Below are 24,396 nucleotides of genomic sequence, written 5' to 3'. Positions count from 1 at the left end.
CATTTGCCATATTTGCCATATTTAAATGCCCGCAGTGTCCGGAACAAGGTAGATGAGCTTGTGGCCCAGATTGTGACTGGCAAGTATGATGTGGTAGGCATCACAGAGACGTGGTTGCAGGGGGTTCAGGACTGGCAGTTAAACATCCAGGGATTCACAACCTATCGAAAAGACAGAGAGGTGGGTAGAGGGGGCGGGGTTGCCTTGTTAATTAGAAATGAAATTAAATCAATAGCACTAAACGACATAGGGTCAGACGATGTGGAGTCTGTGTGGGTAGAGTTGAGGAACCACAAAGGCAAAAAAACCATAATGGGAGTTATGTACAGGCCTCCTGACAGTGGTCAGGACCAGGGGCACAAAATGCACCACGAAATAGAAAGGGCATGTCAGAAAGGCAAGGTCACAGTGATCATGGGGGATTTCAATATGCAGGTGGACTGGGTAAATAATGTTGCCAGTGGACCCAAAGAAAGGGAATTCATTGAATGTTTACAGGATGGCTTTTTGGGACAGCTTGTGATGGAGCCCACGAGGGAACAGGCTATTCTGGACTTAGTGTTATGTAATGAGCCAGACGTGATAAAAGATCTTAAAGTAAGGGAACACTTAGGAAGCAGTGATCATAATATGGTCGAATTCAGTCTGCAATTTGAAAGAAGGAAGGCAGAATCAGATGTGAAGGTTCTACAGTTAAATAAAGGTAATTACAGGCGCATGAGGGAGGAACTGACAAAAATCGACTGGAAGCAGAGCCTAGTGGGAAAGACAGTAGAACAGCAATGGCAGGAGTTTCTGGGAGTAATTGAGGACACAGTGCAGAGGTTCATCCCAAACAAAAGAAAGGTTATCAGAGGGGGGATTAGGCAGCCATGGCTGACAAAGGAAGTCAGGGAATGCATCAAGGCAAAAGAGAGAGCCTATAATGTGGCAAAGAGTAGTGGGAAGTCAGAAGATTGGGAAGGCTATAAAAACAAACAGGATAACAAAGAGAGAAATAAGGAAGGAGAGGATCAAATATGAAGGTAGGCTAGCCAGTAACATTAGGAATGATAGTAAAAGTTTCTTTAAATACATTAAAAACAAACGGGAGGCAAAAGTAGACATTGGGCCGCTCCAAAATGACGCTGGTAATCTAGTGATGGGAGACAAGGAAATAGCTGAGGAACTTAATAAGTACTTTGCGTCAGTCTTCACAGTAGAAGACATGAGTAATATCCCAACAATTCAGGAAAGTCAGGGGGCAGAGTTGAATATGGTTGCCATCACAAAGGAGAAAGTGCTAGAGAAACTAAAAGGTCTGAAAATTGATAAATCCCCGGGCCCAGATGGGCTACATCCTAGAGTTCTAAAGGAGATAGCTGAAGAAATAGTGGAGGTGTTAGTTATGATCTTTCAAAAGTCACTGGAGTCAGGGAAAGTCCCAGAGGATTGGAAAATCGCTGTTGTAACCCCACTGTTCAAGAAGGGAACAAGAAAAAAGATGGAAAATTATAGGCCAATTAGCCTAACCTCAGTTGTTGGCAAAATTCTAGAATCCATCGTTAAGGATGAGATTTCTAAATTCTTGGAAGTGCAGGGTCGGATTAAGACAAGTCAGCATGGATTTAGTAAGGGGAGGTCGTGCCTGACAAACCTGTTAGAGTTCTTTGAAGAGATAACAAATAGGTTAGACCAAGGAGAGCCAATGGATGTTATCTATCTTGACTTCCAAAAGGCCTTTGACAAGGTGCCTCATGGGAGACTGCTGAGTAAAATAAGGGCCCATGGTATTCGAGGTAAGGTACTAACATGGATTGACGATTGGCTGTCAGATAGAAGGCAGAGAGTTGGGATAAAAGGTTCTTTCTCAGAATGGCAACCGGTGACAAGTGGTGTCCCGCAGGGTTCAGTGTTGGGGCCACAGCTGTTCTCTTTATATATTAACGATCTAGATGACGGGACTGGGAGCATTCTGGCCAAGTTTGCCGATGATACAAAGATAGGTGGAGGGGCAGGTAGTATTGAGGAGGTGGGGAGGCTGCAGAAAGATTTAGACAGTTTAGGAGAGTGGTCCAAGAAGTGGCTGATGAAATTCAACGTGGGCAAGTGCGAGGTCGTACACTTTGGAAAAAAGAATAGAGGCATGGACTATTTTCTAAACGGTGACAAAATTCATAATGCTAAAGTGCAAAGGGACTTGGGAGTCCTAGTCCAGGATTCTCTAAAGGTAAACTTGCAGGTTGAGTCCGTAATTAAGAAAGCAAATGTAATGTTGTCATTTATCTCAAGAGGCTTGGAATACAAAAGCAGGGATGTACTTCTGAGGCTTTATAAAGCACTGGTTAGGCCCCATTTGGAGTACTGTGAGCAATTTTGGGCCCCACACCTCAGGAAGGACATACTGGCACTGGAGCGGGTCCAGCGGAGATTCACACGGATGATCCCAGGAATGGTAGGCCTGACATACGATGAACGTCTGAGGATCGTGGGATTATATTCATTGGAGTTTAGGAGGTTGAGGGGAGATCTGATAGAAACTTACAAGATAATGAACGGCTTAGATAGGATGGACGTAGGGAAGTTGTTTCCATTAGCAGGGGAGACTAGGACGCGGGGGCACAGCCTTAGAATAAAAGGGAGTCACTTTAGAACAGAGATGAGGAGAAATTTCTTCAGCCAGAGAGTGGTGGGTCTGTGGAATTCATTGCCACAGAGGGCTGTGGAGGCCGAGACGTTGAGCGTCTTCAAGACAGAAATTGATAAATTCTTGATTTCTCGAGGAATTAAGGGCTATGGGGAGAGAGCGGGTAAATGGAGTTGAAATCAACCATGATTGAATGGTGGAGTGGACTCGATGGGCCGAATGGCCTTACTTCCGCTCCTATGTCTTATGGTCTTATGGTCTTATGGTATGTTGGCCTTTATAGCGAGAGGATTTGAGTATAGGGATAGGGATGTTTTCTTGCAATTGATGTGGAAATGCCGGCGTTGGACTGGGGTAAACACAGTAAGAAGTCTAACAACACCAGGTTAAAGTCCAACAGGTTTATTTGGTAGCAAAAGCCACACAAGGTTTCGGAGCACTGCCCCTTCGTCAGGTGAAGTGGGTGATTTGCTCACAAACAGGGCACAGAGACACAATTTCAATTTACAGAATAATGATTCTGTTCTGAATGCGAGTCTTTGCAGCTAATCAAGTCTTAAAGGTACAGACAATGTGAGTGGAGGGAGCATTAAGCACAGGTTAAAGAAATGTGTATTGTCTCCAGACAGGACAGCTAGTGAGATTTTGCAAGTCCAGGCAAGTCGTGGGGGTTACAGATAGTGTGACATGAACCCAAGATCCCGGTTGAGGCCGTCCTCATGTGTGCGGAACTTGCCTTCACGACACACGACAGCGCAGAGTCGCTGAGCAGAAACTGATAGCCAAGTTCCGCACACATGAGGACGGCCCAAACCGGGATCTTGGGTTCATGTCACACTATCTGTAACCCCCACAACTTGCCTGGACTTGCAAAATCTCACTGGCTGTCCTGTCTGGAGACAATACACATCACCTGTGCTTAATGCTCTCTCCACCCACATTGTCTGTACCTTTAAGACTTGATTAGCTGTAAAGACTCGCATTCAGAACAGAATCATTATTCTGTAAATTGAGTTTGTGTCTCTGTATGCCCTGTTTGTGAACAGAGCTCCCACTCCACCTGACGAAGGAGCAGCGAGTGCTCCGAAAGCTAGTGGCGTTTGCGACCAAATAAACCTGTTGGACTTTAACCTGGTGTTAGACTCCTTACTGTGTTGTTGCAATTGTACAGGGCGTTGGTGAGGCCACACCTGGAGTATTGTGTGCAGTTTTGGTCTCCTTATCTGAGGAAGGATGTCCTTGCTATAGAGGGAGCACAGCAAAGGCTTACCAGGCTGATTCCTGGGGTGGCAGGTCTGTCATATGAGGAGAGACTAAGTTGGTTAGGATTATATTCACTGGAGTTTAGAAGAGTGAGAGGGGATCTCCTAGAAACTTATAAAATTCTAACAGGATTAGACAGGGTAGATTCAGAAAGAATGTTCCTGATGGTGGGGGGAGTCCAGAACTAGGGGGGTCATAGTTTGAGGATAAGGGGTGAAGCTTTTAGGACTGAGGTGAGGAGAATTTCTTTTTATAGAATCCCTGCAGTGTACAAGGAGGCCATTCGGCCCATTGAGCCTGCGCTGACAATGATCCCATCCAGGCCCTATTCCTGTGACCCGGTCTACTGACCCTGCTGATCCCCGTGATATTCATAGAATCATAGAAACCCTACAGTACAGAAAGAGGCCATTCAGCCCATCGAGTCTGCACCGACCACAATCCCACCCAGGCCCTACCCCCATATCCCTACATATTTTACCCACTAATCCCTCTAACCTACAAATCCCGGGACACTAAGGGGCAATTTTAGCATGGCCAATCAACCTAACCTGCACATCTTTGGACCGTGGGAGGAAACCGGAGCACCCGGAGGAAACCCACGCAATATTAATGGGCAATTTAGCATGGCCAATCCACCTATCCTTGTAACCCCGTATATTTGACCCTACTAATCCCCCTGACACGAAGGGGCAATTTTAGCATGGCCAATTCACCTAACCAGCACATCTTAGGACTGTGGGAGGAAACCGGAGCACCCGGAGGAAACCCACGCAGACACGGGGAGAATGTGTAAACTCCACACAGACAGCGACCCAAGCCGGGAATTGAACCCGGGTCCCTGGCGCTGTGAGGCAGCAGTGCTAACCACTGTGCCGCCCTTATATTGAATTTGATGATCAGCCATGATCCAAATGGGGCAGGCTCAAAGGGCCGAATGGCCTTACCCTGCTTCTAGTTTCTGGTGTGGAGATGCCGGCGTTGGACTGGGGTAAGCACAGTAAGAAGTCTCACAACACCAGGGTAAAGTCCAACAGGTTTATTTGGTAGCAAATACCATAAGCTATACCAATACCAATAGCAATACCAAGGAAGGAGCATTGCTCCGAAAGCTTATGGTATTTGCTACCAAATAAACCTGTTGGACTTTAACCTGGTGTTGTGAGACTTCTTACTCTAGTTTCTGGCACAGACATGATGGGCCGAAGGTCCTCTCTCCGTGTTGTTAAAAACTCTATATTGTGCTGAGCAAGTTGATCCCAGTTTTTCGTAATGTTGATAAGCGTCAGGCAGAACACTGGGGATTCATTCCAATTTAGCGACACAAGTCTATTTGTCTATCATTGTGCGCATTGCGTCAATGCCAGACTGCAGCGCCACTCGTGAGATTCACAGTGGTGGGATTTGAACTCCCAACCTTCTGAATTGGAGGTAAGCGTGTTTACCCACTGAGCCGTGGCTGAGCTGTACGTTTGTGTAGGTTTTCACCCAAGTGGAGGCTCTCGGTGGACTTCTCCGGACCTTTGGTTTACACAACACTTGTCCCAACCTAGAGATGCCCCTTGACACTCCGCTGCCCTCCTGAATTGGTGTTATGGCTTGCAAAAGATGGCAGCCAATTTGCGCTCCCCGCAAGCTCCCACAGATGTGCACAGCAGCGCGTCAGAGTTGTTGACTAAGGGGTAGATATAGTGCCTGGACACTCGGGGACAATGTCCATCCTCCTCTTCCAATAGCGCCACGAGATCTCTTAAATCCACCTGAGACGGTTTGATAGTTTTATCTTAAAGACTGCACCTCTGACAGTGCAGCACACCCTCTCTAAGGATCTGCGTAGAAATTGAGAAGACACAAGGCTATCCAAAGTCATGGATCTCCCTTTTCACGTCTTCTGATCGGTTCCATCATCGCCTGTTTGTGATTTCAGATTCCCACAACTCTGTTCCTTGGATTAAAAGTTGGAGTCTGCTTTCGACGTCCTGGGGGTTACCGCTGACCAGACACTGAATTGGACCCAGCTATATAAATACCGTGGTTACAACAGTAGGTCAGAGACTGGGAATTCCTGACTCCCCAAAGTCTGTCCGCCATCTACAAGGCACAAGTCAGTGGTGGTGATGGAATACTTCCCACTTGAGGAGCTGGGGTCTGCTTCCTAATCAACACCTCACGGTGCCTGGACGTAGCAACACTGGCGAGTTTCTGTTCCCCGGAACTAGAATACCTGACGCTAAAATGCTGCCCCTACTACCTTCCGCGGGAGTTCACCTCCGTTATTCTGACGGCAGTTTACATCCCATGTGGATGTGAAGATCGCGCTGGACGAAATACACACCACTACGAATAGCCTTGAGAAGAAACATCCCGAGGCCTTGTTCATCATGGCCAGAGACTCCAATCAGTCCAAGCTCAAGAGTGTCCTACTAAGTTACCACCAACACACCTCCTGTTCCACCAGAGCTCCAAACATCCCAGACCACACTGCTACACAAATATCAAACATGCCTACCGCTCTATCGCCCGCCCACACTTTGGCAAATCAGACCACAAGGCTGTGCTCCTGCTCCCGGCTCACAAGCAAAAACTGAAGCGGGAGAATCCATCAGAGTCGTGCAATGTTGGTCTGAGGAATCGGGTGATCTCCTACGGGGCTGCTTGGAGTCAGTGGACTGGTCAGTATTTAAAAACTCTGCGACCAGCCTGAACGAGTACGCCACTACAGTAACTGACTTCATTAGTAAGTGTGTAGAAGACTGTGTGCCAAAGAAGCCAATCCGTATGTTCCCCAACCGGAAACCATGGATGAACAGGGATATCCACTGCTCCCTGAAGTCCAGGTCTGAGGTGTTCAAGTCAGGCGATACTGACCTATACAAGAAAGCCAGATACGATCTAAGGAGATCATCAAAGATGCCAAAAGACAATACCGGACCAAGCTAGATTACCAGGCGAGCCACACCGACCCCCGTCGACTATGGCAAGGTCTGCAAGACATAACAGGCTACAAGATGAAGGCGTGTAAAATCGCCGGCACCAACGCACCCCTCCCTGATCAGCTCAATGCATTCTACGCCCGTTTTGAGCAAGAGGTCAGCGAGAGCATGCCCTCCACCCTGGAAGCCCTGGATGAACCTGTATCTGGGGTCACCATTGCAGATGTCAGAGCAGCTTTCTCGAAGGTCAACCCATGGAAAGCGACTGGCCCGGATGGGGTACCCGGACGGGCACTCAGATCCTGCGTGGATCAGCTGGCGGGGGTATTCACAGACATCTTCAACCTCTCTTTACAACAATCTGAGGTCCCTATCTGCTTTAAGAAGACAACCATCATCCTGGTATCAAAGAAAAACCAAGCAGCGTGCCTTACTGACTATCGGCCGGTGGCTCTGACATCCATCATTATGAAGTACTTCGAAACATTAGTCAGGGCACGAATCAATTCCAGTCTCCTGGATTACCTGGATCCACTACAGTTCACCTATTGCTACAACAGGTCCACAGCAGACCTGGCCCTGCACTCAACATTGGAACACCTCGATAATAAGGACACCTATGTCAGACTCCTATTTATTGACGACAGCTCAGCCTTCAACACCATTATTCCCACGAAACTCATCTCCAAACTCCGTGGCCTGGGCCTTGGCTCCTCCTTCTGATTTGATTTGATTTATTATTGTCACATGTATTAACAGGGCGGCACGGTAGCACAGTGGGTTAGCACTGCTGCTTCACAGCTCCAGGGTCCCGGGTTCGATTCCCAGCTCGGGTCACTGTCTGTGTGGAGTTTGCACATTCTCCTCGTGTCTGCGTGGGTTTCCTCCGGGTGCTCCGGTTTCCTCCCACATCCAAAGATGTGCAGGTTAGGTTGATTGGCCAGGTTAAAAATTGCCCCTTAGAATCCTGGGATGCGTAGATTAGTGGGTAAATATGTGAGGGTAGGGCCTGGGTGGGATTGTGGTCGGTGCAGACTCGATGGGCCGAATGGCCTCCTTCTGCACTGTAGGGTTTCTATGATTCTTCTATGATTCTATGAACATACAGTGAAAAGTATTGTTTCTTGCGCGCAATACAGACAAAGCATACCGTTCATAGAGAAGGAAAGGACAGAGTGCAGAATGTAGTGTTACAGTCATAGCTAGGGTGTAGAGAAAGATCAACTTAATGCGAGGTAGGTCCATTCAAAAGTCTGACAGCAGCAGGGAAGAAGCTGTTCTTGAGTCGGTTGGTACGTGACCTCAGACTTTTGTATCTTTTTCCCGACGGAAGAAGGTGGAAGAGAGAATGTCCGGGGTGCGTGGGGTCCTTAATTATGCTGGCTGCTTTTCCGAGGCAGCGGGAAGTGTAGACAGAGTCAATGGATGGGAGGCTGGTTTGCGTGATGGATTGGGCTACATTCACGACCTTTTGTAGTTCCTTGCGGTCTTGGGCAGAGCAGGAGCCCATACCAAGCTGTGATACAACCAGAAAGGATGCTTTCTATGGGGCATCTGTAAATGTTGGTGAGAGTTGTAGCTGACATGCCAAATTTCCTCAGTCTTCTGAGAAAGTAGAGGGGTTGGTGGGCTTTCTTAACTATAGTGTCGGCATGGGGGGGACCAGGACAGGTTGTTGGTGATCTGGACACCTATAAACTTGAAGCTCTCGACCCTTTCTACTTCATCCCCGTTGATGTGGACAGGGGCATGTTCTCCACAACGCTTCCTGAAGTCGATGACAATCTCCTTCGTTTTGTTGACATCGAGGGAGAGATTATTGTTGCTGCACCAGTTCACCAGATTCTCTATCTCATTCCTGTACTCTGTCTCGTCATTGTTTGAGATCCGACCCACTACGGTGGTGTCGTCAGCAAACTTGAAAATCGAGTTGGAGGGGAATTTGGCCACAGTCAGAGGCGTATAAGGAGTATAGTAGGGGGCTGAGAACACAGCCTTGTGGGGCACCGGTGTTGAGGATGATCATGGAGGAGGTGTTGTTGCCTATCCTTACTGATTGTGGTCTGTGAGTTAGGAAGTTCAGGATCCAGTCACAGAGGGAGATGCCGAGGCCCAGGCTACGAACTTCCTAACTCACAGACCACAATCAGTAAGGATAGGCAACAACACCTCCTCCACGATCATCCTCAACACCAGTGCCCCACAAGGCTGTGTTCTCAGCCCCCTACTATACTCCTTATACACCTCTGACTGTGCGGCCAAATTCCCCTCCAATTCGATTTTCAAGTTTGCTGACGACACCACCGTAGTGGGTCGGATCTCAAACGATGACGAGACAGAGTACAGGAATGAGATAGAGAATCTGGTGAACTGGTGCGGCAACAATAATCTCTCCCTCAATGTCAACAAAACGAAGGAGATTGTCATCGACTTCAGGAAGCGTAAAGGAGAACATTCCCCTGTCTACGTCAACGGGGATGAAGTAGAAATGGTCGAGAGCTTCAACCTTTTAGGTGTCCAGATCACCAACAACCTATCCTGGTCCCCCCATGCCGACACTATAGTTAAGAAAGCCCACCAACGCCTCTTCTTTCTCAGAAGACTGAGGAAATTTGGCATGTCAGCTACGACTCTCACCAACTTTTACAGATGCTCCATAGAAAGCATTCTTTCTGGTTGTATCACAGCTCGGTATGGCTCCTGCTCTGCCCAAAGCCGCAAGAAACTACAAAAGGTCGTGAATGTAGCCCAATCCATCACACAAACCAGCCTCCCATCCATTGACTCTGTCTACACTTCCTGCTGCCTCGGCAAAGCAGCCAGCATAATCAAGGACCCCACGCACCCCGGACATTCTCTCCTCCACCTTCTTCCGTCGGGAAAAAGATGCAAAAGTCTGAGGTCACGTACCAACCGACTCAAGAACAGCTTCTTCCGTGCACTGTCAGAGGGTCAGTACTGAGGGAGTGCCGCACTGTCAGAGGGTCAGTGCTGAGGGAGTGCCGCACTGTCAGAGGGTCAGTACTGAGGGAGTGCCGCACTGTCAGAGGGTCAGTACTGAGGGAGTGCCGCACTGTCAGAGGGTCAGTACTGAGGGAGTGCCGCACTGTCAGGGGGTCAGTGCTGAGGGAGTGCCGCACTGTCAGAGGGTCAGTGCTGAGGGAGTGCCGCACTGTCAGAGGGTCAGTGCTGAGGGAGTGCCGCACTGTCAGAGGGTCAGTACTGAGGGAGTGCCGCACTGTCAGAGGGTCAGTGCTGAGGGAGTGCTGCACTGTCAGAGGGTCAGTACTGAGGGAGTGCCGCACTGTCAGAGGGTCAGTGCTGAGGGAGTGCCGCACTGTCAGAGGGTCAGTACTGAGGGAGTGCCGCACTGTCAGTGGGTCAGTACTGAGGGAGTGCCGCACTGTCAGAGGGTCAGTACTGAGGGAGTGCTGCACTGTCAGTGGGTCAGTACTGAGGGAGTGCCGCACTGTCAGAGGGTCAGTGCTGAGGGAGTGCCGCACTGTCAGAGGGTCAGTACTGAGGGAGTGCCGCACTGTCAGAGGGTCAGTACTGAGGGAGTGCCGCACTGTCAGAGGGTCAGTACTGAGGGAGTGCCGCACTGTCAGAGGGTCAGTACTGAGGGAGTGCCGCACTGTCAGAGGGTCAGTGCTGAGGGAGTGCCGCACTGTCAGAGGGTCAGTACTGAGGGAGTGCCGCACTGTCAGAGGGTCAGTACTGAGGGAGTGCCGCACTGTCAGAGGGTCAGTGCTGAGGGAGTGCCGCACTGTCAGAGGGTCAGTACTGAGGGAGTGCCGCACTGTCAGAGGGTCAGTGCTGAGGGAGTGCTGCACTGTCAGAGGGTCAGTACTGAGGGAGTGCCGCACTGTCAGAGGGTCAGTGCTGAGGGAGTGCCGCACTGTCAGAGGGTCAGTACTGAGGGAGTGCCGCACTGTCAGTGGGTCAGTACTGAGGGAGTGCCGCACTGTCAGAGGGTCAGTACTGAGGGAGTGCTGCACTGTCAGTGGGTCAGTACTGAGGGAGTGCCGCACTGTCAGAGGGTCAGTGCTGAGGGAGTGCCGCACTGTCAGAGGGTCAGTACTGAGGGAGTGCCGCACTGTCAGAGGGTCAGTACTGAGGGAGTGCCGCACTGTCAGAGGGTCAGTACTGAGGGAGTGCCGCACTGTCAGAGGGTCAGTACTGAGGGAGTGCCGCACTGTCAGAGGGTCAGTGCTGAGGGAGTGCCGCACTGTCAGAGGGTCAGTACTGAGGGAGTGCCGCACTGTCAGAGCGTCAGTACTGAGGGAGTGCCGCACTGTCAGAGGGTCAGTGCTGAGGGAGTGCCGCACTGTCAGAGGGTCAGTACTGAGGGAGTGCTGCACTGTCAGTGGGTCAGTACTGAGGGAGCGCCGCACTGTCAGGGGGTCAGTACTGAGGGAGTGCCGCACTGTCAGAGGGTCAGTGCTGAGGGAGTGCCGCACTGTCAGAGGGTCAGTGCTGAGGGAGTGCCGCACTGTCAGAGGGTCAGTACTGAGGGAGTGCCGCACTGTCAGAGGGTCAGTGCTGAGGGAGTGCCGCACTGTCAGAGGGTCAGTACTGAGGGAGCGCCACACTGTCAGAGGGTCAGTACTGAGGGAGTGCCGCACTGTCAGAGGGTCAGTGCTGAGGGAGTGCCGCACTGTCAGAGGGTCAGTGCTGAGGGAGTGCTGCACTGTCAGAGGGTCAGTACTGAGGGAGTGCAGCACTGTCAGAGGGTCAGTACTGAGGGAGTGCCGCACTGTCAGAGGGTCAGTACTGAGGGAGCGCCACACTGTCAGAGGGTCAGTACTGAGGGAGTGCCGCACTGTCAGAGGGTCAGTGCTGAGGGAGTGCCGCACTGTCAGAGGGTCAGTACTGAGGGAGTGCTGCACTGTCAGAGGGTCAGTACTGAGGGAGTACTGCACTGTCAGAGGGTCAGTACTGAGGGAGTACTGCACTGTCAGAGGGTCAGTACTGAGGGAGTACTGCACTGTCAGAGGGTCAGTACTGAGGGAGTGCTGCACTGTCAGAGGGTCAGTACTGAGGGAGTGCTGCACTGTCAGAGGGTCAGTACTGAGGGAGTGCTGCACTGTCAGAGGGTCAGTACTGAGGGAGTGCTGCACTGTCAGAGGGTCAGTACTGAGGGAGTGCTGCACTGTCAGAGGGTCAGTACTGAGGGAGTGCTGCACTGTCAGAGGGTCAGTACTGAGGGAGTGCCGCACTGTCAGAGGGTCAGTACTGAGGGAGTGCCGCACTGTCAGAGGGTCAGTACTGAGGGAGTGCTGCACTGTCAGAGGGTCAGTACTGAGGGAGTGCTGCACTGTCAGAGGGTCAGTACTGAGGGAGTGCCGCACTGTCAGAGGGTCAGTGCTGAGGGAACATGTGTTGTTCTGTCTCAGGCGAATGTAGAGAAGTTTGTCGAGGCTCCAATGAATATTCCTCAGTGAGCCTTACAAAGCCAGTTAACTGATCATGATCACATTGCTGTTTGTGGGATCTTGCTGTGTACTCTGTTGTCTTTGTTACATTATACCAGCGACTACCCTCCAATGGACTTCGCTAGCTGCAGAGCACTTTGGGAGGTGACAGATTATATAGAAATGCAAAGCTTTCTTTGCAAAGTATTTAAAACTCTGGCGAGATTTGCAGAGCAACAAATACTCCCGGTTCCTGAGTCCTTTGATGAGGTTTTGAATTCTCAGCGGTTCAGTGGGAAGGGGTTTGTCTTCTGAGGAGAAGGTGAGGACTTTGGGACCAGACCCAGCCGAGTTTAGGAGAATGAGAGGTGACCTTCAGAGAATCATAGAATCCCTACAGTACAGAAGGAGGCCATTCGGCCCATCGAGTCTGCACCGACCCCAACCCCACCCAGGCCCTATCCCCGTAATCCCACATATTTACCCTGCTAATCCCCCTGACACTAAGGGACAATTTTAGCATGGCCAATCCACCTAACCCACACCAACTTTGGAGTGTGGGAGGAAACCGGAGCACCCGGAGGAAACCCACGCAGACACGGGGAGAATGTGCAAACTCCACACAGACAGTGACCCAAGCCGGGAATCGAACCCGGGTCCCTGGCGCTGTGAGGCAGCAGTGCTAACCACTGTGCTACCGTGCCACCCTTGCCGAAACATATCAGATACTGAGGAGGGGGGGGTGGAGGCGGTTAACAGGGGGGATGCTGAGATGAGATTCTGCTCCTCACCCCCCACACCCCCCGATAGGGGAATCTAGAACTCTTTTGATTTGATTTGATTTAATATTATCACATGTATTAGTATAAAGGGTAAAGCATTGTTTCTTGTGCACTATACAGACAAAGCATACCGTTCATAGAGAAGGAAACGAGAAGGTGCAGAATGTAGTGTTACAGTCATAGCTCGGGTGTAGAGAAAGATCAACTTAATGGATAATAAGTCCATTCAAAAGTCTGACGGCAGCAGGGAAGAAGCTGTTCTTGAGTCGGTTGGTACGTGACCTCAGACTTTTGTATCTTTTTCCCGACGGAAGAGAGAATGTCCGGGGTGCGTGGGGGTCCTTAATTAAGCTGGCTGCTTTTCCGAGGCAGCGGGAAGTGTAGACGGAGTCAATGGATGGGAGGCTGGTTTGCGTGATGGACTGGGCTACATTCACGACCTTTTGTAGTTCCTTGCGGTCTTGGGCAGAGCAGGAGCCCAGAACAAGCTGTGATACAACCAGAAAGAATGCTTTCTATGGTGCATCTGTAAAAGTTGGTGAGAGTTGTAGCGGACATGCCTAATTTCCTTAGTCTTCTGAGAAAGTAGAGGCGATGGTGGGCTTTCTTAACTATAGTGTCGGCATGGGGGAACCAGGACAGGTTGTCGATGATCTGGATTGTGCCCGGGGGCACAATTTCAAAATCAGGAATCTCCCATTCCAGATGGAGATGAGGAATTATTTCCTTCTCTCCGAGCGTGGTTAATCTTGTCTGCGCAATGGTTTTCTCCAGAGATCATGGGGGGTGGAGGGGAGTAGCGGGGGGAAAGGGGGAAACTGAATTTATTCAAGGTTGAGTTAGACGGGTCTCTGATTGACAAGGTGAGTCAAGGGTTACGGAGGGGACAGATAGGAAAATGGAGTTGAGGCCACACGATCTTATTGAATGGCGGAAAAAGCTCGATGGGCCAAAGATGTGCAGGTTAGGTGGATTGGCCATGCTAAATTGCCCCTTAGTGTCCAAAGATGTACAGGTTAGGTGGATTGGCCATGCTAAATTGCCCCTTAGTGTCCAAAGATGTACAGGTTAGGTGGATTGGCCATGCTAAATTGCCCCTTAGTGTCCAAAGATGTGCAGGTTAGGTGGATTGGCCATGCTAAATTGCCCCTTAGTGTCCAAAGATGTGCAGGTTAGGTGGATTGGCCATGCTAAATTGCCCCTTAGTGTCCAAAGATGTGCAGGTTAGGTGGATTGGCCATGCTAAATTGCCCCTTAGTGTCCAAAGATGTGCAGGTTAGGTGGATTGGCCATGCTAAATTGCCCCTTAGTGTCCAAAGATGTGCAGGTTAGGTGGATTGGCCATGCTAAATTGCCCCTTAGTGTCCAAAGATGTGCAGGTTAGGTGGATTGGCCATGCTAAATTGCCCCTTAGTGTCCAAAGATGGGCAGATTATGTGGATTGGTCAGGCTAAATTGCCCCTTAGTGTCCAAAGATGGGCAGGTTAGGACGATTGGCCATGCTAAATTGCCCCTTAGTGTCCAAAGATGGGCAGGTTATGTGGATTGGTCAGGCTAAATTGCCCCTTAGTGTCCAAAGATGGGCAGGTTAGGTGGATTGGCCATGCTAAATTGCCCCTTAGTGTCCAAAGATGTACAGGTTAGGTGGATTGGCCATGCTAAATTGCCCCTTAGTGTCCAAAGATGTGCAGGTTATGTGGATTGGTCAGGCTAAATTGCCCCTTAGTGTCCAAAGATGTGCAGGTTAGGTGGATTGGCCGTGCTAAATGCACGGAGCTACGGACATAGGGGGGAGAGCAGATATGAGTGCTTGTTTGGAGGGTCAAATGCCCTCGTTCCGCACTGTAAGGATACAATGGATCTCTGGATGTTTTAACTCTGTGTTGCAATGTCTCAGGACAGTGTATCTGTTCCTGAAGATGCCTCTTCCTCCCTGGTCCATTTAGGCTCTGATTTTCCTTGGCAACCTTCCCAAATCCCCGCCGCCCCCCCCTCCCCCGGATTTGTTGCGGATGCTGTTCAAGGGTCGGCAAATCGACATTCCGGCTGAAATTTTCCAGCCCCACGATGTCCTGCTGGGGGCGTTGTCCCGGCAACGGCGGGGGGGGGGGTGGGGGGGACACACAGGAAAAACCCATGGACAGCCGCGGGGACCCTCTGTATCTGCGAATCACACCACGGAGGGAGGGATGGGCTGTGGAGAATCCTCCGTGCTTCCTGAATAATCCCACCTTTCCTTTTAGACTGGGGGAGGGAGCTTTTCTTTACGGAGAGGTAAATGGAACAAAATTCCATAATGATCCCGATGGGTTGGGATGACAGGGGTGATGGGCTGAATGGGCAGCTCTGCGCCGATGTCCCCATGTTCATTGTGTTAAAGGGCGCTACATAAATGCAGTTGTACGTCACACCTACGTCCGTTATTGGATCACCAACAACCTGTCCTGGTCCCCCCCACGCCGACACTATAGTTAAGAAAGCCCACCAGCGCCTCTACTTTCTCAGAAGACGAAGGAAATTTGGCATGTCCGCTACGACTCTCACCAACTTTTACAGATGCACCATGGAAAGCATTCTTTCTGGTTGTATCACAGCTTGGTATGGGGCTCCTGCTCCGCCCAAGACCGCAAGGAACTACAATAGGTCGTGAATGTAGCCCAGTCCATCACGCAAACCAGCCTCCCATCCATTGACTCCGTCTACACTTCCCGCTGCCTCGGAAAAGCAGCCGGCATAATTAAGGACCCCACGCACCCCGGACATTCTCTCTTCCACCTTCTTCCGTCGGGAAAAAGATACAAAAGTCTGAGGACACGTACCAACCAACTCAAGAACAGCTTCTTCCCTGCTGCTGTCAGACTTTTGAATGGACCTACCTCGCATTAAGTTGATCTTTCTCGACACCCTAGCTATGACTGTAACACTACATTCTGCACTCTCTCCTTTCCTTCTCTATGAACGGTATGCTTTGTCTGTACAGCGCACAAGAAACAATACTTCTCGCTGTATATTAATACATGTGACAATAATAAATCAAATCAAAATGGAAAGTTCGTTGGCTCCCATTTTTGACCGCTTGCACTTTCTCCCCTGTTTTTGGCACCTTTGGGAGAGGATTGATCGACCATCTGGCTGTCGCTGGCTCGATGGAAGGAATCGTTTCCGCTCCCAGTGAGTCTGTCAGGATTTCGCACCTCATTAGCAAGTGGCGGGGGGGGGGGGGGGGGGGCCAGGGGCAGGCGAGGTGAAGCTGAGAGGAGGAGATGGAAAGATGTCTTGCATTACCGGGCAGCGCCAGGAGATGGTGCCAGCGTACCATGCAGAGAAGCTTGGGCCAGTATGTTCAGTCAACTTCGCAGGCGTGCCTATTCTGACATGAGATTTGCCACACACAGGGACGATGCACTCTCTGCAACATCACCTTTCCCACTTGCATTCCCTTCTTCTCTGAATGTGCAGCCCCAAGGCAGCTCGGGTGACCGTTTATAGGATCCCTGCAATGCAGAAGGAGGCCATTCAGCCCATCGAGTATTCACTGACTCTCTGAAAGCCCTGCTCCCAGTAACCCAAGGCATTTACCCCACTAATCCCTCAGATTCTCACATCTTTGGACACCAAGGGGCAATTTAGCATGGCCAATCCACCTAACATGCTCATCTTTGGACACTAAGGGGCAATTTAGCATAGCCAATCCACCTAACCTGCACATCTTTGGACACTAAGGGGCAATTTAGCATGGCCAATCCACCTAACCTGCACATCTTTGGACACTAAGGGGCAATTTAGCATGGCCAATCCACCTAACCTGCTCATCTTTGGACACTAAGGGGCAATTTAGCATAGCCAATCCACCTAACCTGCACATCTTTGGACACTAAGGGGCAATTTAGCATGGCCAATCCACCTAACCTGCTCATCGTTGGACACTAAGGGGCAATTTTGCATGGCCAATCCACCTAACCTGCTCATCTTTGGACACTAAGGGGCAATTTAACATGGATATTCCACCTAACCTACACATCTTTGGACACTAAGGGGCAATTTAGCATGGCCAATCCACCTAAACTGCTTATCTTTGGACACTAAGGGGCAATTTACCATGGCCAATCCATCTAACCTGCACATCTTTGGACACTAAGGGGCAATTTAGCATGGCCAATCCACCTAACCTGCACATCTTTGGACACTAAGGGCCAATTTAGCATGGCCAATCCACCTAACGTGCACATCTTTGGACACTAAGGGGCAATTTAGCATGGCCAATCCACCTAACCTGCTCATCTTTGGACACTAAGGGGCAATTTAGCATGGCCAATCCACCTAACCTGCACATCTTTGGACACTAAGGGGCAATTTAGCATGGCCAATCCACCTAACCTGCACATCTTTGGACACTAAGGGGCAATTTAGCATGGCCAATCCACCTAACCTGCACATCTTTGGACACACTGGGCTATTTAGCATGGCCAATCCAGCTAACCTGCACATCTTTGGACACTAAGGGGCAATTTAGCATGGCCAATCCACCTAACCTGCACATCTTTGGAAACTAAGGGGCAATGTAGCATGGCCAATCCACCTAACCTGCTCATCTTTGGACACAAAGGGGCAATTTAGCATGGCCAATCCACCTAACCTGCTCATCTTTGGACACTAAGGGGCAATTTAGCATGGCCAATCCACCTAACCTGCTCATCTTTGGACACTAAGGGGCAATTTAGCATGGCCAATCCACCTAACCTGCACATCTTTGGACACTAAGGGGCAATTTAGCATGGCCAATCCACCTAACCTGCACATCTTTGGACACTAAGGGGCAATTTAGCATGGCCAATCCACCTAACCTGCACATCTTTGGACACCAAGGGACAATTTAGCATGGCCAGTCCACCTAACCTGCTCATCTTTGGACACTAAGGGGCAATTTAACATGGATAATCCACCTAACCTACACATCTTTGGACACTAAGGGGCAATTTAGCATGGCCAATCCACCTAACCTGCACGTCTTTGGACACTAAGGGGCAATTTAGCATGGCCAATCCACCTGACCTGCACATCTTTGGACACTAAGGGCCAATTTAGCATGGCCAATCCACCTAACCTGCACATCTTTGGACACTAAGGGGCAATTTAGCATGGCCAATCCACCTAACCTGCTCATCTTTGGACACTAAGGGGCAATTTAGCATGGCCAATCCACCTAACCTGCACATCTTTGGACACTAAGGGGCAATTTAGCATGGCCAATCCACCTAACCTGCACATCTTTGGACACTAAGGGGCAATTTAGCATGGCCAATCCACCTAACCTGCACATCTTTGGACACACTGGGCCATTTAGCATGGCCAATCCACCTAACCTGCACATCTTTGGACACTAAGGGGCAATTTAGCATGGTCAATCCACCTAACCTGCACATCTTTGGACACTAAGGGGCAATTTACCATGGCCAATCCACCTAACCTGCACATCTTTGGACACTAAGGGACAATTTAGCATGGCTAATCCACCTAACCTGCTCATCTTTGGACACTAAGGGGCAATTTAGCATGGCCAATCCATCTAACCTGCTCATCTTTGGACACTAATGGGCAATTTTGCATGGCCAATCCACCTAACCTGCTCATCTTTGGACACTAAGGGGCAATTTTGCATGGCCAATCCACCTAACCTGCTCATCTTTGGACACTAAGGGGCAATTTAACATGGCCAATCCACTTAACCTACACATCTTTGGACACTAAGGGGCAATTTCGCATGGCCAATCCAACTAACCTGCACATCTTTGGACACTAAGGGGCAATTTTGCATGGCCAATCCACCTAACCTGCACATCTTTGGACACCAAGGGACAATTTAGCATGGCCAATCCACCTAACCTGCACATCTTTGGACACTAAGGGGCAATTTAGCATGGCCAATCCACCTAACCTACACATCTTTGGACACTAAGGGGCAATTTAGCCTGGCCAATCCACCTAACCTGCTCATCTTTGGACACTAAGGGGCAAGTTAACATGGCCAATCCACCTGCACGTCTTTCAGACTGTGGGAGGAAACTGGAGCACCCGGAGGGAACCCACGCAGACACGGGGAGAACGTGCAGACTCCACACAGACAGTGACCCTAGCCGGGAATCGGACCCGGGTCCCCGGTGCTGTGAGGCAGCAGTGCTAACCACTCTGCCACCTGTTTGACAACACTGCTTGGCAAACGCCTTGGGGGGGGGGGGGGGGGTATTTGCTGTGTTCGAGGTTGCTAGACAAATGCAGTCCGTTGTTGCTATCTGTGATGGAGGCATCTCTCAGCCACGCACCTTCTCTCGGAGGTACCAAACCGAACATGAGAGGCAGAGGTGGTTGAAGCCACTTCCTGGCACCTTCTGAGTAATCAGAATATCAGAAGAGTAAATCGCTGCCTCTCTCCTATCCGCACATCTCCTTCAGCGAAGCGGCAACTATCTCCTGACAGGAACCCGAGTGGGGACGAATCAGCCGGGTCGGGGGGGTCGGTGAGGAGGACGGAGGGAGCAGAAGACCTGACGCCAAAATATCCATCATCAGCTGCTTGTCCCACCTTGGACAACAGAACGCCACCTTCAGACTAAACCCATCCCAGGAAGTGTGAGTGCACCATCCCACTGTTCACTGTCCACGCTGCGTTTTCTGGGGGTGGTCGGGGACCGCGGGGTGGGCAGGGAGGGGCGGGGGGGGGGGGGCGGTGGGGGGGTGTTGTATTGTCAGCAATCAGTTCCAGAAAGGTTGACTATTATAGAAAGGATATTATTAAACTAGAAAGAGTGCAGAAAAGATTTACTAGGATTCGACCGGGACTTAATGGATTGAGTTATTAGGAGAGGTTGGATAGACTGGGACTTTTTTCTCTGGAGCGTAGGAGGCTTAGGAGTGATCTTATAGAGATCTATAAAATAATGAGGGGCACAGATCAGCTAGATAGTCAACATCTTTTCCCAAAGGTAGGGGAGTCTAAAACCAGAGGGCATAGGTTTAAGGTGAGAGGGGAGAGATACCAGAGGGTGCAGAGCGGCCCGGTGGCACAGTGGTTAGCACTGCTGCCTCACAGCGCAAGGGACCTGGGTTCGATTCCCAGCTCGGGTCACTGTCTGTGCGGAGTCTGCACATTCTCCCCGTGTCTGCGTGGGTTTCCTCCAGGTGCTCTGGTTTCCTCCCACAGTCTGAAAGACGTGCTGGTTAGGGTGGATTGGCCATGCTAAATTCTCCCTCAGTGTACCCGTACAGGCGCCGGAGTGTGGCGACTAGCGGATTCTCACAGTAACTTTGTTGCAGTGTTAATGTAAGCCTTACTTGTGACACTAATAAATAAACTTTAAAACTCAATCGAAATATGTGTTGGGGGGCTGGGGGCTGCGGTAGAGTTTATGGAAAAGAAATTGTGTCCTCTTCCAATCGAGGGATCCAGGGGTAACAGATACAGAAATCACAAAAAGTAGCAAAGCAGGTTTAAAAAAGGTTTAATTAATCAAACACTGGGGCCTTAATTCGAGAGGGATCGAATTGGGGGAGCGAGAAAGAGAAGTTAAAGCAGGAATAGGCCATTCATAACAGTCTCGCGATTAGGAGGTTGAGGGGAGACCTGATAGAAGTCTACAAGATTATGAGAGGCATGGACAGAGTGGATAGTCAGAAGCTTTTTCCCCAGGGTGGAAGAGTCAATTACTAGGGGGCACAGGTTTAAGGTGCGAGGGGCAAGGTTTAAAGGAGATGTACGAGGCAAGTTTTTTTACACAGAGGGTGGTGGGTGCCTGGAACTCGCTACCGGGGGAGGTAGTGGAAGTAGATACGCTAGTGACCTTTAAGGGGGTGTCTGGACAAATACATGAATAGGATGGGAATAGAGGGATATGGTCCCCGGAAGGGTACCATAGAATCCCTACAGTGCAGAAGGAGGCTATTTGGCCCATCGAGCCTGCACCGACCACAATCCCACACAGACCCTATCCCCGTAACCTCTCATATTTACCTTGCTAACCCCCTGACACTAGGGGCAATTTAGCATGGCCAATCCACCTAACCTGCACATCTTTGGACACTAAGGGACAATTTAGCATGGCCAATCCATCCTAACCTGCACATCTTTGGACACTAAGGGACAATTTAGCATGGCCAATCCACCTAACCTGCACATCTTTGGACACTAAGGGACAATTTAGCATGGCCAATCCACCTAACCTGCACATCTTTGGACACTAAGGGACAATTTAGCATGGCCAATCCACCCAACCTACACATCTTTGGAGTGTGGGAGGAAACCGGAGCACCCGGAGGAAACACATGCAGACACGGGGAGAACGTGCAAACTCCACACAGACTGTGTCCCAAGGCCGGAATTGAACCCGGGTCCCTGGTGCTGTGAGGCAGCAGTGCTAACCACTGTGCCACCCTGCCACTGGGTTTTAGTTCAGTCGGGCAGCATGGTCGGTGCAGGCTTGAAGGGCCGAAGGACCTGTTCCTTTGCTGTAATTTTCTTTGTTCTAGGCCACCGCCTTGGGTGGCACGGTGGCACAGTGGGTTAGCACTGCTGCCTCACAGCGCCAGGGACCCGGGTTCGATTCCCGGCTCGGGGGGTCACTGTCTGTGTGGAGTCTGCATGTTCTCCCCATGTCTGCGTGGGTTTCCTCCGGGTGCTCCGGTTTCCTCCCACAGTCCGAAAGACGTGTTGGTTAGGGTGCATTGACCCGAACAGGCGCCGGAGTGTGGCGACTCAGGGATTTTCACAGTAACTTCATTGCGGTGTTAATGTAAGCTTTATTTGTGACTAATAAATAAACTTTACTTGACTTTTCCCTGATGCAGTAACACTGTCCGCAATGTTTTTGTTGTACAGGAGTGCCGCTGCATCATGAAGGCGCTGCTCTTGGTTCTTGGTGGACTGGGGTTGGCGCTGTGCCCGGTGGGAATGTGTTCGCCAGCCGGCGACCCTTGCCCGCCCTGCGAGTGCACCAATTCCGCCGTGCCGATTATGTGGTGCATCGACAAAAAGCTGGACGCAGTTCCCGGCAAGATCCCGCTGGGAATTCAGGAGATGTTTCTCCAGAACAACAACATTAGCAGCCTCCGGCCAACGGACTTCCTGCCTGAGGGATCTGGCCGCGACAACGCCCTAACGCCACCCGGAAGGAGGCCTCGGATCCACCTCCTCACCCTGGACATCAGCCACAACGCTCTGGCCTCCGTGCCGACTGCCGCCCTGGCTGCGCTGCAGCAGCTCAACAAGTTGTACCTGACCGGGAACCAGATTACCGCCTTGCCGCCGGGTTGCCTGGGAAACCTCTCGCGCCTCAAGGAGTTGCACCTCAGCGAGAACCGCCTCCGGGTCTTGAATCCCGGCGCCTTTTCCGGACTTCCCGTTCTTCAAAAACTCATGTTGAGTCTGAATAACATCACCAGCATCGTCCCCGGGGCCTTCCGGCAGCTGGGGGAGTTGGAGTTGCTTCAGCTAACCGGCAATCGGATCTCATTCATCCAACCCGGAGCCTTCGAGGGGCTGAAGGGCCTCAAGCAGCTCTATCTCCGAAGCAACGGCCTTCATTCCCTAACCGAAGGGTCGTTGGATGGCTTGGATCAACTTCAAGTCCTGAGTCTGAGCCACAACCAGCTGCGGACAGTGCCCGTGGGAGCCATGGTGGACCTCCAAGCGTTGAAGGATCTCTACTTGAATAATAATCACATTGCGTTCCTCCCTGAAGGATTTCTGCCCCGTTTCAAGAGGCTTGTCATTCTAGACCTCAGCAACAACGAATTGGCACAGGTTCCGGAAGGTTCCTTCCTTGGTCTGACCAAGTTAAAGCAGCTGGATTTGAGCTTCAACAACCTCACCGGCCTTACTACCGGAATGTTCTGCCCGCTCCTGAACCTGACCATACTAAATCTCTTCAACAACCGCCTCGACTCCTTGGCCGGGCTTGCCTTTGAGGGCCTGGTGTCCCTGAGGGAACTCCATTTGGACAACAACCGCATCTCATCCCTGCCCCCAGAGCTGTTTCAGAAACTGCCTGATCTGAAGGAACTCCAACTGGACAACAACTTGCTCTCCGGCCTGCCGGAGGCCATCTTCCACAACCTGACCAACCTCAGGACCTTGTACCTCGACAGCAATCGCTTGCGGGCCGTCCCGGCGGCAACCTTCCGGGGCCTGGGGCACCTGAGAGAGCTCCAGATGGACAAGAACAACATCACCTCCCTCCCCGAGACCCTCTTTGACGACGTCACGGAGCTACGGATCCTGCAACTCAACCACAACCGCCTGTCAGCTCTCCCCCGCGGCGCCCTGGAGCGCCTCGCCAACCTGAAGGAGCTCCAGCTCAGTGGCAACTTGTTCACCGCCGTCCCTCGGGGAATCTTCAAGAACCTCAGGAAGCTCAAAGAGTTGCACCTGGACAGCAATTGGCTGCAGACCGTGGAGTCGGGCCTGTTCCGGGACCTGCAGAGGGTGGAGGAACTGCAGCTGCAGTTCAACCACCTCCGCTACCTGCCGCCCGGGGGCTTCGCTGGCCTGCCCCGCCTCAAGAAGTTGCTGCTCCACAACAACCGGCTGACGGCCGTGGCCCCGGAGGCCTTCGAGGGGCAGGGGAACCTCCAGGAGCTGCACCTGGACCGGAATGCCATCTCCTCGCTGCCGCCCGCTGCCTTCCGAAACCTGGCCCACCTCACCCTCCTGCACCTCAACTTCAACCGCCTCGCCTACCTCAGCGAGGGGCTGCTGGACCCCTTGGCGAGGCTGAAGCAAGCCCACTTGTACGGCAATCCCTGGGACTGCCGCTGTCCGTCCATCCTGTACCTCGGGCGTTGGCTGCGGGAGAATCCGACTGTCGTTGAGGGGTCGGTGGAGTGTTGGTCAGATCGATCGCCCGTGGCAGCTGTGAAAGCCTTCCCCTCTGTGCCCTTGCACTGCACGTCAGCTCCCAACCAATCTCCACATCTTCTCTATTACCTCAGTCTCGCCCTTTTCCTCACCGCGATCTCTTAATGCCAACCCTGCCGGGGGGTCTACCCTCCTCCAATTCCGGCCCCTTGCGCATCCTCGCTTTCTGTCACCCTGCCTGGGGGCGGCACGGCGGCACAGTGGGTTAGCACTGCTGCCTCACAGCGCTCGGGACACGGGTTCGATTCCCGGCTTGGGTGACTGTCTGCGCGGAGCCTGCACATTCTCCCCGTGTCTGCATGGGTTTCCTCCGGGTGCTCCGGTTTCCTCCCACAGTCCAAAGATGTGCGGGTTAGGGTGCATTAGTCAAGATAAATTGCCCCAAGATTTGCGGATTGGGGGATTGTCCATGGTAGATTGCCCCTTAGTGTCCAAAGGTGTGCTGGTTAGGGACTAAATTCTCCCTCAGTCT

General features: G+C 51.3%; 2 protein-coding genes across 2 annotated transcripts in view; one reads left to right on the top strand and one right to left on the bottom strand.

Annotated features, from left to right (window-relative positions):
* The window catches only part of LOC144511107 (MAP/microtubule affinity-regulating kinase 4-like), a 47,572-nt gene extending 32,190 nt beyond the window's left edge, over positions 1–15,382 (bottom strand). Inside the window, exon 1 of the mRNA XM_078241083.1 lies at positions 15,250–15,382. Coding sequence (XP_078097209.1) covers positions 15,250–15,382 — 133 coding nt within the window. The remainder of the gene's footprint in view (positions 1–15,249) is intronic.
* Positions 15,383–21,902: 6,520 nt separating this feature from the next.
* On the top strand, positions 21,903–24,029 carry LOC144511106 (uncharacterized). Its single transcript, XM_078241082.1, has one exon. The coding sequence runs from the start codon at positions 21,903–21,905 to the stop codon at positions 24,027–24,029; it is 2,127 nt and encodes a 708-aa protein (XP_078097208.1).
* The last annotated feature ends 367 nt before the right edge of the window (positions 24,030–24,396 follow it).

The sequence above is a fragment of the Mustelus asterias genome, chromosome 24 (assembly GCF_964213995.1).
Source record: "Mustelus asterias chromosome 24, sMusAst1.hap1.1, whole genome shotgun sequence".
Taxonomy (NCBI): domain Eukaryota; kingdom Metazoa; phylum Chordata; class Chondrichthyes; order Carcharhiniformes; family Triakidae; genus Mustelus; species Mustelus asterias.
The sequence above is the reverse complement of the archived record's forward strand: the minus strand, read 5'-3'. Positions and strand labels throughout refer to the sequence as shown.